Source organism: Corythoichthys intestinalis, chromosome 20, assembly GCF_030265065.1.
Source record: "Corythoichthys intestinalis isolate RoL2023-P3 chromosome 20, ASM3026506v1, whole genome shotgun sequence".
In the NCBI taxonomy this organism is placed as follows: Eukaryota; Metazoa; Chordata; class Actinopteri; order Syngnathiformes; family Syngnathidae; genus Corythoichthys; species Corythoichthys intestinalis.
The window spans coordinates 10,142,427-10,154,541 of record NC_080414.1 but is presented as its reverse complement, the minus strand read 5'-3'; the positions used below and the strand labels follow the sequence as shown (position 1 = coordinate 10,154,541).

The following is a 12,115-nucleotide window of genomic DNA, read 5'->3' as shown; positions in this document are numbered from 1 at the left end:
TTTCTAATGTTTTTCATGGTTGGCTATCCTCTTGTCGCTGGGTGTGACACTGCCGTTGCCATGGAAACAGCCTGCCAGCATCCTCCAGGCTGATACCTAAACAAATGCAAAGGAACTCGCCGTCGAATGAAAGCGGCAGACGAGTCGTGACGGGGACTCGCTGAACGAATGCGTAATCGGAGCTCATCTCATCCGCTTTTCAAACCACATCCCCGATGTGAATCACGCTGGGCCTTCCCAGCACGTGACCCGGTCGCAGCGGTCGTCCCTACTTGTTTGGCAGGGTGCCGAATGGGTGTCAAAGTGTGACTTCTCCCCTTTTGATCTCTGTTCACCCCCCTCGTTTCTCTTCCCTTCCCTGCATCCTAAACTCCCAGAATCTGAACGCAAGTGGCACAAACGACTCACAGTTTGCAGTCAAAGGATGCTCTCCCCTACGTGGCTCTCCATCGCCTCCTTGAGGACAAAACAGTAAGTGATCACTGCTCTCAACTGAGAACACAAACTTATTTTAACGCTTGATAATTCATGAAACTATTTAGTTAAATTGCAGTTTTGCAGCAGCACTTTCAATGAGGACTGACCACACACTCGCTTTCTAATACATAATGTATGATAATGGACAATGCAGCCAGTGCAATGTAAGCATATAAAACACTTTGAATAACATTAGGGTAATATTAAAAAGCTTTTCTAACTTATTGCCTGCCATCGAAAGCGATCGGCGTCCAAATCATTTAATTTGGGAGCACTGGCAGTGAATGCTCATCTTTCAGTGCCATTGACGGCGCTAGGTGTCCAATCCATTTTGACTTGGAGGGGCGTCAAAACGGATTGGATGTCTGGCGCCGTCAATGGCAGCCAATTGGTTAATCATACATATATTTAGGCAATGCAGTTTTACTTTTTAACAAAGATGATGTCCATATATAGCTTAGCATTTCATCATTTTCCGACGAAAGGAATTCCTCATACAATGTGATGTTCATTCCCCCACCCCCACACTTGTAGGATTGACAGCAGATGACAGTTTGAGCCAGAAATTATGCTTTTGATCATCTCAGCAGGTGCTCATCAGTTCAACCCCTGATTGAATAATTAATAGCGCTTATTTGATTTTACATTAATGTTACCCATCTTACCATTTTCTACAGCGCTTGGCCAGATTAGAGTGACAGGATGGAAATATTTTAACCTTTTTTGTTGCGTCAATCAGTCATACACGTAAATAAATAAGTGGAAAAGTTATGTAGGCCATATTTATGGAAAACATTTATTACAACTACCAGGTTGTTACAAGACCGCAAATTGTACTTACAGTGTATCACAAAAGTGAGTACACCCCTCGCATTTCTGCAGATATTTAAGTATATATTTTAGTGCTGTCAAAATTATCACGTTAACGAGCGGTAATTAATTTTTTTTAATTAATCACGTTAAAATATTTGACGCAATTAACGCACAAATGCCCCGCTCAAACAGATTAAAATGACAGCACAGTGAAATGTGTACTTGTTGTGTTTTTCGGAGTTTTGTCGCCCTCTGCTGGCGCTTGGGTGCGACTGATTTTATACGCTTCAGCACCCATGAGCATTGTGTAAATAATTATTGACAGCACCCATGAGCATTATGTAAGTAATTATTGACATCAACAATGGTGGACCACTAGTTTATTTTTTGATTGAAAATTTTACAAATTTTATTAAAACAAAAACATGAAGAGGGGTTTTAATATAAAATGTCTATAACTTGTACTAACATTTATCTTTTAAGAACTACAAGTCTTTCTATCCATGGATCGCTTTGACAGAACGTTAATAATGGTAAAGCCATCTTGTTGAATTATTGTTATAATAAACACAGTACTTATGTACCGTATGTTGAATGTATATATCCATCTTGTCTTTCCATTCCAACATTAATGTACAGAAAAATATGGCATATTTTATCGATGGTTTGAATTGCGATTAATTGCGATTAATTACGATTAATCAATTTTTAAGCTGTAATTAACTCGATTAAAAATTTTAATTGTTTGACACCCCTAATATATTTTCAGGGGACAACACTGACAAAATGACGCTTTGACACAAAAGTAGTCTGTGTGCAGCTCATATGTAATAGAGTTAATTTATTTTCCCCTCAAAATAACTCAAAGCCATTAAAATCTAAACCCATGGCAACAAAAGTGAGTACACCGCATGGGAACTACGTACATCCCTAAATGTCCAAATTGAGAACTGCTTGTCACCCCCCCCCAAAATGTCATGTGACTCGTTACAGGAGTGTTGTTAAAAGATTGAACAGGTGGGGATTCAGCCTGTTAGTGCTCAGACCATACGCCGTACTCAACATCAAATTGGTGTGCATGGCTGTCATCCCAGGAGGAAGCCTCTTCTGAAGACTGTACACAAGAAAGCCATCAAACAGTTTGCTGAAGACATGTCAACAAAGCACATGGATTTTTGGAACTATGTCCTATGGTCTGATGAGACGAAGATTAATTTGTTTGGTTCCGATGGCCTCAAGCATGTGTGGCGGCAACCAGGTGAGGAGTACAAAGATAAGTGTGTCATGCCTACAGTCAAGCATGGTGGTGGGAATGACCCCCGCACCCCCACCTCTTTAATCTCTGCAGCAATGCTGACAACACTCCTGTAACAAGTCACATGACGTTTTGCAGGGAAAATGACAGGCAGTACTCAATTTGAACATATAGGGATGTACGTACTGTAGTTCCAATGCGATGTACTCACTTTTGCTGCTGGGGTTTAGATATTAATGGCTATATTTTGAGTTATTTTGAGGGGAAAATAAATTAACCCTATTATATAAGCTGCACACAGACTACTTTTCATTGTGTCAAAGTGTCATTTTGTCAGTGTTGTCCCATGAAAAGATATACTTAAATATCTGCAGAAATGCCATGGGTGTACTCACTTTTGTGATACACTGTAACAATGTGAATAAATGAAGTTTAAAAAAGCTGTGAAAACTGTTAATTTAAATCTAAACTTTTCAAAATGTACACATTACGATAATTATATTTAATTACGTTATTTCAGCATTAATCGATATCACAGAATATATAGCTAGGCAAGGGCGTAGGTTTTGTCTCAACATTGGTAGGGACGATATACAGCATAACCTGCATGTACACTTTTTGCAGGGGACGGGACATGAATAAGAACAGATTATTGAACATGGGTCATGGCCACATTTCTCACGAATATGAACCTAATTAATTGATAGGCGAAACGATCAAAGCAAAAATAAATCTGTATTGACATATACTAACTTTTATGTGAATTGGTTCACAAGACTCGAACCAAAATACTCACGTGAAATTCTGATGTGAGATTTAATTTCACAGATTTTTTTTTCCAAGTCAGTTCATGTTCATGTCAGTGTCCCTCTGAAGTGGACCCATTCTTGCGACTTGCACTATGAAGCCACCGCATTAAGGTAATGCACATAATGCAAAAAATGATCCAAATGAAGGACGGCTAGCTTGACTTTGTTGTTCCTTGTGGGGACTGGCCTGAGCGTAGTAGTTTTGCAGGTTAGTAAATTTAATGTTATGCTAACTCTGATGCAGGTCGGACTTTTAGGAGGAAAATGAGTGGTGTTCTCCCCATCTCCACAACATTGACGTCTTTTTACATTACATACAGTGGCTTGTGCTCTTCGAAGGGGGTGGAGGAAGTGGCATGTTGTATTTCTGTCGACGGGGTTGTGTGAGCGTGCGTGTACGTCTGTGTGGCGGGGTTCAAGTCATCATCCAATCAAACGTGCGTTTGAAGAGAAAAAATGCGCATTCAGCAAGTGAAAAGGGATCAATTTAAGTCTGAACATAATGAAAATAATTCACTTAATAATGGTAGGGTCTATTCTATCCTTACAACATATGGTAAGACAATCTAAATTACTCATATAACTGAACTCATTATATTATGCAAATATGGTGGCTTGAAAGTTGGTGGGGACAATATGAGCATCGTGAAAAGTTGGTAGTGTTATGCCCCAACCAACCGTCCCTACGCAAACCTATGCCCTCGGCTCGATGTGAATGTGCGCTATGGGCCAATCTGGACGCTCGTAGTTATTTGTCGGCCATTTTGTGTCGGTGCCATTTGATTCACATAATGGTTAATGGAGCGTTTACAGGGCAGTTTGAAATGGAGATAATTTAAAGATTAAACTTGCTATTTGCCAATTTTCAACTGATTTTAAAACGGCTTTTTTTTTCTATAAATGGCAGGGATGCATTAAATTATTGCACCGTTAAACCAAATTAAACATTTTTCAACCCCCAGCCTGAGTCATAGCCACATTAACACGGTTGGTGTTAAAACCGTTTGAAAATCTGTTAGGATTTCAACGAGTTGAGCGTATTTTAGTGGAAAAGAATTGTACTGTTTTAAGATGGCCGCTGGTTACTAATGCTGCGGACTCCAGCCTTTTACATCTAGTTCTGTATATGTGATATTTTGGAGTGCATTTCCTCATTCTTCTATGGTATCTCGGTGGGCGGGGGGAGTAAACCAATAAGAGCTCGATTTCTGGCTCATTCCTCTTTTGATTGGTGGCGTCATCTGCCAATCAACTCATCGCATGCAAAGTACCGCCTGCTGCTCAGTTTGGATGTTTGTCGAAGTAATCTCCGAAAGCAGTGGAAGTTTGTCCTGAAGCCGAGAGTTCCCTCTTTTTCTTCGCGCGACACCAAAATCTCGTTGTCAGCTACTGAAACTTTGACGTTTTTTGGGAGAATTGTATATCTCACGAAGATTTTTTTTTCCTTTACGAGGCGACCTGAGGTGGAGCTAACAACTGTTAGCCTTGAGCTAGCTGTATGGCAAGCACAATAAGAGCTGTCATCTTCATCCTCCAGCCCGGGGACTTTGCTCCAGGAGGCGGTAGGTTGGCATACCGACCCTGCGAATTCTCGGTGTTGGATGCGGGAAAAGCGACTGTTTGGAGGACAAGTTCATTGCGAGTTGGCAAAGTGCTGATAATGGCGGAGTGTCGTGCTTGTTAAAGAGACGACTAGGCCTTGTGTAAACACAGCTGTGACTGACAAGGGACCCCCCCCCCCCCCCAAAAAAAATGTCGTCGTTCTCATTTTTTGTTTTTTTTTTGGTTTCTACATATTTCTGCTCCATTAAATGTATGTAGCGTGGATTTGAAACGACGTCAAAAAGTAACTTGTTAATAAAATGAGTAAGTCATTATACAACATTAAAAGATGACGATGTCATGTTTTTCTCCTTTAGGATTCATTGCACTTGTTGGCACAAGTGTAATTTTACTTCCAAATGGGTGATGATCTTGTACCTTCACATCTAGGACCTTCTGGAAATGTCTACAAACTAATCCCAGGGTAAATTTAATTCCACATTTTTTCCTCAATTGTTTTGAACAATCGTATTAGCTTGAATTAAGCAGATACTGTACATGTTTTGATATGTTATTGTCGTGAGATGCTCTTGAGTTGACACAATCGGGTACAAAGTAGTTTCATGTAGGAATGTCGGGACTAACGCTGCATTCGAGGAATGTGGGAAGTCGGATTTATCCCTCGGATGGTCGCAGTTGCGACCTCAAAACGTTCCAAGCGAATGCAAACAGAAAAGATGGCTGACGCGACAAGTTGTTTGTTATTTTGGAAGACATTTTGACCTCCAGCAAACCTGCCTTCTTGTAAACAAGCAAATAGTGGATGAAAAATGATGGCTGAGAGACAGCACAACCTGTAAACTGCCATTTTGAGGTACAGCTTTGCTGAAAGTAAAAAAACTTCTATAAATTCTTTTAGATAATTCAGTGTATGAGATAAATTTCTTTGGGATGCCATGTATTGTAATTTCATTATTGTTTAATCAATACGTGGAACTTTGTCAAGTGACGTCAGATTAAAGCAACTCGTGAAGTGGGGGTACTTTATATTTTAACGACTTACCAGTTTGAGTGGCGTTCCAGTGATATTTTGAATGGTCAGAGGTTGGAAAACTCAGACTTCCCACCGTCCTTGAATGCAGCTTAATTACAAGGTAAGTGTCCTTATGGGTCTTGCAGTCACATGGACAAGTTTATGTATATTTAAGTTTATTAACAAAGACAATCACAGGGGTGGAAATATAATTTAACTCTTGCAATGTATGCAAAATAGTGTTTGTGGTTGTCACTTTAACAAAAACAAAAACGTGACTATATTTAATCATTATAATATTGCTTTGTCGTATTTTGCATTTTCCCAGCATGAGCAATTCAGTTGAATGCCATTCCAATGACAGTGATTTGTTATGAAAAAAAAGTTTTCTTACAATGATTCAAATATAAGTTGATTCCAGTGTACTAATGTAGTGGAAAATTAAAAGAAAATGTCTTTGTCCTGTGATTAAAATTAGCTGGATGGTAAAACTAGTTCAAGAGAAGGGGTGGGGGGAGAATGTACCACCGTGAGTTTAAAATAACACTTTATCATATAAAAACTATATATTTTTATTATAAATGCCTTTTGAAAATAACACAAAAATGTTCAGCTTTGGCTCAATAGAAGCCCGGCGACACGCCAGGTTTGTAAAGCACTGGGGAAACATAATTTTTTTTTTTTTTACTGCATAAATTTTTCAAAGATAGTTTATACTCATTGATTTTATACCGTATTTGCCCGAATATAAGACGGCCCTGATTATAAGACGACCCCCTCTTTTTCAAGACTCAAGAGTTTTTCAAGACTTTTTGAACACCAAATTAATTTTTATAAAGAAAATACGTTACATTTGAAACAAATGATTATAACAATATATTTAATAGAAAAAGCATGTTATTTTGCCTCATTCAAATCTTAATATCTGAACATTTAAATATGTAAAGTTCACATTCATAAATGAATGGCTTCTGGTTTTTGAAATGTAAATAAACCAATCTATTGTGATAAAACAACAAAATTGCAATAACTGCATTAACCATCAAAGTGAAGTCTAACTAACCTTGAAACAAATCTGAACATTGCAATAAAATATTGCAAACTGGTTAAACTTGAGAGTAGCTGAGATCTGCCATGACAGAACATCGCTTCAATGATATCTGGCGCCATCTAGCGTCGCGAATAGGGAGAGTAGCTGAGTTCTATCATGACAGAACATCGCTTCAATGATATCTGGCGCCATCTAGCGTCGTGAATGGGTATAATGTCTAGACCGCGAATATAAGACGACCCCCTCTTTTTCAGTGTTATTTCAATGCAAAAAACACGTCTTATATTCGGGCCTATACGGTAATTTGTGAATTTATGTATTTGTAATACATAAAAATGTAAAATGGTTTTCGTTCAAACTTACGTTTTTGAATCTTATTCAATTGATATATTGCAAGTTTTAAAAAATGGTATTGGTTTACCTTTTTTTTTTTTTATTTATATAATCAATTTTAGTGTTGGATATTTTATTTTTCAAAAAATATATTTTTTTAATTTATATAATCAATTTTAGTGTTGGATATTTTATTTTTCAAAAAATATATTACATTAATTATTGTATATAATTATATAATATTATATATGAGAAAATATAACGGGAAAAATACTAATTTTCCCTATAAAGTGTCCTTTCGTTCCCCTCGAACCAACGTCGCCGGTTCCCCCTCCCGCCGCCGCCGCGCCGCCTCTCGCTCTCCCCGGAGCCCGCCGTTGTGTGGAGCGCGCACGCGTGCCAAACTGCGTGGGAATGGCTGTTGGTGCGATGGAGGGGGTTGGGCCGAGCACTGCGAGCCGAGCGCTACATGAGTTTGTAATGTCCGCCATGTTGGCCATGGCGCATTGAACCGGGGAGGGAGAGCGGAGCGCCAGAGGAAACGAGACCGACACAGAGCCACCGAAACGCGGGCCCGCCCGGCTCTGCTCGCGCTGCCACGCACCCGAGCCTAGCCCCGACCGACCCGAGCGCTCCAGGACACCGAGCCGGATCCATCCATGAGAACTAGAGGCAGAATTCCTCGCAGATAGACTAGATTTATGCTGCATCTTTTTAATATATCTTTTAAAAAATGAGTAAATTGTCGTTTCGGGCGCGGGCGCTAGATGCTAGTAAGCCCCTGCCCGTCTTCCGCTGCGAGGATTTACCGGACCTGCACGAATATGCTTCGATCAACCGGGCAGTGCCGCAGATGCCGACCGGGATGGAAAAGGAGGAGGAATCGGTATGTTATTTTAGCGACGCGGCGGGCGGGTTTAGCGGTGTTTTTTCACCCCACCTGGCGGCGTTCAACCCCGCCGCTACGTTGCCTGCGCAGGCTCGATCAAAATGGCCACCGCGCCTGCTCTGGTCGAACACACGACGACGGATTCTCAGTGAATCCGCCGCGTAGCGGCACCACTCCGGCGCAGGCATCGCCGCGGCGTTCTTGGGAGTTGACACGCCGCCGGTTCGCCGTGTCGCGACCGCTCGTTTGGCCACAAAATGCGGGGGAAAGCACAAAGAAGTCACGTGACGCGTAGCTCTTCCACCATTTTGTTGACTTTTCCACGGGCGGGCGGCGGGTTGGTTCGCTAGGCCGCGGTGTACTTCCAGCGTTCCGGGGCCAGAGGGAGATGCTGAGCTCACGCCGGCTTTTGACAACCGGCCTCCGCGCTGTTGACAGCTCCCGAGGCGGCCATGTGGGCTGTTGTTGCGGCCCAGTCTGTGTCGGATTTGAGACGTTTTGACACTTATTTCCCACATTGTCACATACCAACTATTAGTCAGTACTTAATTAGATTTGTGCATGTATTATTATAACATGTTTTTTTTTTCTCGTTTATGTAGTTGCGGTGATTTTTTTATTTTTTTTATTTTTTTAAATTTTCAAACTGCTTATTTTTTGCACATAGTTTTGTTACTTTTGAGAATGTCTAAAATTTTAATTAACCAGCATGTTTCATTGAGTACTTAATAAATCATATGTGAGTGAAGTATAATTCAATAGCGACTTCCTGAAAAATGTTTGTTGATGTTGCTAGCTTAAATTTTAGTGGTTTTAGCCATAAAGTATGTTACTTTGGAAGAGAGGTTTTGACTCATTGACAACGACAGCGGTCTAATGCCTTAAAACTGAGAGCAGTTGGTGTAAATGGTGATGTTTCAGTGCCATTGACAGCTTTAGATGTCCATTCCAATTTAACTGAACGGGTGGCTAAATGCTAATCATGGCTAGTGACAAATACAAGAGTCCCAGAAAGGATTTTTAAAAATTTGTAATTTACATTAAATGTTATTAAGATTACATTTAATGTATTTTTAAAATGACAAAATATATAGTTAAAAAAATTTCAAGTTCATCTTTAATTGCCATTGACGACACTAAACATCCAATCCCTTTTCGTTCATTCAACCCTTCCAGTCTAAGTCGATTGGACGTTTAGTGTTGTCAGTGGCAACCGCTGAGTTAAATATGCAACCCTAATTGCTTCAAAACTAAATCTTATGTACTCGCCATGTTTATTTCAAGAATGCATACACAAATAATTGGCTTTAGGCTTTGTACTAATTCGTAGTGGCATATAATCTCTGTGTTCTCACCTGTCAACTCATTTAAATAAGATCAGTTGTTGTACATCGGTTATTGTTAGTCTGCTCTTTTTTATATTGCTTTTTCGGTCCCAGAGCTCATCTGCGATTCTGAGTAGCAGACACAAACGTCAGGAAAACACAGACGGGCCCCCGCCAAGTCAGCAGAAATGCAGCCCCCCTCCTGCGTCAACCCTCCAACCCCCCGCCACTTCCAGCAGCATTACATAACCCAGTGACAAAAGAGATAAAGAGGAACGTTTTACTACGAGCAGCGTGGCTTAGCTCCATGACCTACATCCTCCGCGGGGTCAGTGGAGCGCGGGAGTGGGCTCGACTGACCAGAGAAGAACACGCGCTCGCGTCAGTAACACGTGTCAATTAACCCCTCGATGCCCGAATTTTCATTCAACTCTTTCGCTGCCATTGATGATTGTGCAGTGGCGGAAAAAATGTGAACAGGGCCCGGGTCCAGTGAGCATAAACAGGACCCCCCTGAGTGGATCGTCGGGGCGGGGGGCTGGCAGAGATAATTTTAATGAATAGCATTAGAGAAATACATGCTGTAAGTACATAAAATAGGCGATATACCGTGATACTTTGTGGCCCGAAAGGTTATCAATATACTCCCACCAAGAATCAATATATCGATTTAAAAAGGTGTTGTTTTAAGGAAAAATAAAAAACGCTAATGACAGATGTCATAAAGTGTCATCCGGCAAATTTTATAACTAACTCCGTTTATGTCCAATCTGGCTCTTTTACATCCATTCACTACTTTGAGTTTGCTTCATTGCCCCTTTCACACACACCTGAACACCGTTTAAATGGGCAGGCCTTATGTGTGAAAGCAATTTCCCTGTTGGGCTGACACTGAGATGACGTGGACATTTACCGAGTCGCGTCTTAGTGTAATGTCCGGGACTTTCCCAGGAAGCGCTATGTATGAAAGTAAGCATTAAATTCCTAGGTCAAAGCAAGAAGGCTGATGATGTAAAGATGATGGCGGGCAGAGTGTCGTTTCCTCTTTCTTCGCAGTAAAACAAAAAGCGGTAAACAAACACCGCAATTATCAACATGGCAAACTGGAAATGGCAAAATTCAACGGAAAACATAACAAAATTTAATTGCTACTGGATCGTGAAGCCGAGGGAGAAAGTCCATTGTCCATCTTTGGAAATGTATGGTTTATCTTGTTGCCGATGCCAATCAAAAATGATGTAATGTCCAGGTTATAAAACTGCGCCAGACGACCTCCGCGTACAGAGAGCGCAAGGTCTGCTACAAGGAACGTCTGTGAACATATCCAACCCGCGTTATACCCGTGATATATCCCAATGTCTGAAAGCCATGACATGGATCGAATCCCGCGTGACCTTAGACGGGAATTTACCGGGATAGATGTCTGAATGTGGCTCATGACATCTGTCATGTTTGGTTAGTTGCTACCAAAATCTTCTATTAGAATAGTGTCTACGTTATTGGCTTCCGTTGACGGCGCTAGACATCCAATTCACTTTGAATGGATTGGACATGTAGCGTCATCAATGGCACTGAAACCAGTGCATGTCTTACGGTCATTCACAGGTCACTTTCAGTTCATTTTAGAGTATTCACAGCTTACTTCCTATTGATTTTGAGTCACTTCCTAACCAATTAGGGACATTCTTGCATCACTTCCTTTTCATTAACCCAAAATCAACAGAACGTGAGCTGTAAATGCCCTAAAATCAACATGAAGTGATCTGTTAATACCCCGAATTGAAAAGGAAGTGAACGAAAATCAACAGGAAATGACTTGAAATGCCCCAAAAAACAACTCCTTGCCTGGCATTGGCTGTCGCTGATGGCCATAGACGTCCTATCCGTTTGAAGTGGGAGATGGCTGCCACCCTCCCAATTCAAATGGATTGGACGTCTACTAGCGATACTCACAACAGAAGGATAAAAATAGCTTTTTTCTTTTTATTAGTTGTTTTGTAGAATATCCTAGAATGATTTCCTGACCCATGTATCGCCATATCGTGAGATCGTGATCATGAGCCTTGTATCGTATCGTGAGGTAACCAGAGGTTCCCACCCTATAGTAGCATTGATTAAATCAATACTGAACATTGGAAATTAGATTGAAATATATAAAAATCCATTAATAAATTCCTCCTTTTTATACGCGTCAAGGGGTTACTTCAGATAAATGTTTTAAAAATCATACAATTATAACGTGAACAGATTAGAGTTTGAGCGAGTAGAAAATAAGAAGGAACATTATTCCAGTGGGTCAATGCAACCTTGACGCTTCGACTCGCTTAGCAGCTCGGCGCAGTCATAAATGACTTTGCTGAAAACACCTGCTGGAGGCCGCTCTTTGGTTGCCTAGGCAACGCTATTTTCTCTTTATTGGAGGCATTTTCTTTCGATTTGGAACGTTTAATTGCAGGAACGTGTGGTGCGGTGAAAAATGCTTTTTATTTTTTGTTCCTCTCTGTTGGATTTTTTTTTTTTTGTGTGTGTGTGTGTGTGTGTTCGTGTTCAACTGTCTAGCCCTGACAGAAGAAGAGGCATGTGCTGGA

General features: G+C 40.7%; 1 protein-coding gene across 4 annotated transcripts in view; it reads left to right on the top strand.

Moving 5' to 3' along the window:
* The first annotated feature begins 452 nt into the window (after positions 1 to 452).
* Positions 453 to 12,115, top strand: part of LOC130908726 (enhancer of polycomb homolog 1) — a 34,343-nt gene continuing 22,680 nt past the window's right edge. Inside the window, exons 1-2 of one of the 4 annotated variants that reach the window (XM_057824472.1) lie at positions 453 to 471; positions 5,274 to 5,380. Coding sequence is in view for 2 of the 4 variants with exons in the window: in XM_057824468.1 (XP_057680451.1) it covers positions 8,047 to 8,199 (153 nt within the window). In the remaining 2 variants the exon portion in view is untranslated. Of the gene's footprint in view, positions 472 to 4,640; positions 4,917 to 5,273; positions 5,381 to 7,692; positions 8,200 to 12,115 lie in introns of those variants that run through there. The other 3 variants (XM_057824470.1, XM_057824468.1, XM_057824469.1) reach the window with 3 other exon arrangements.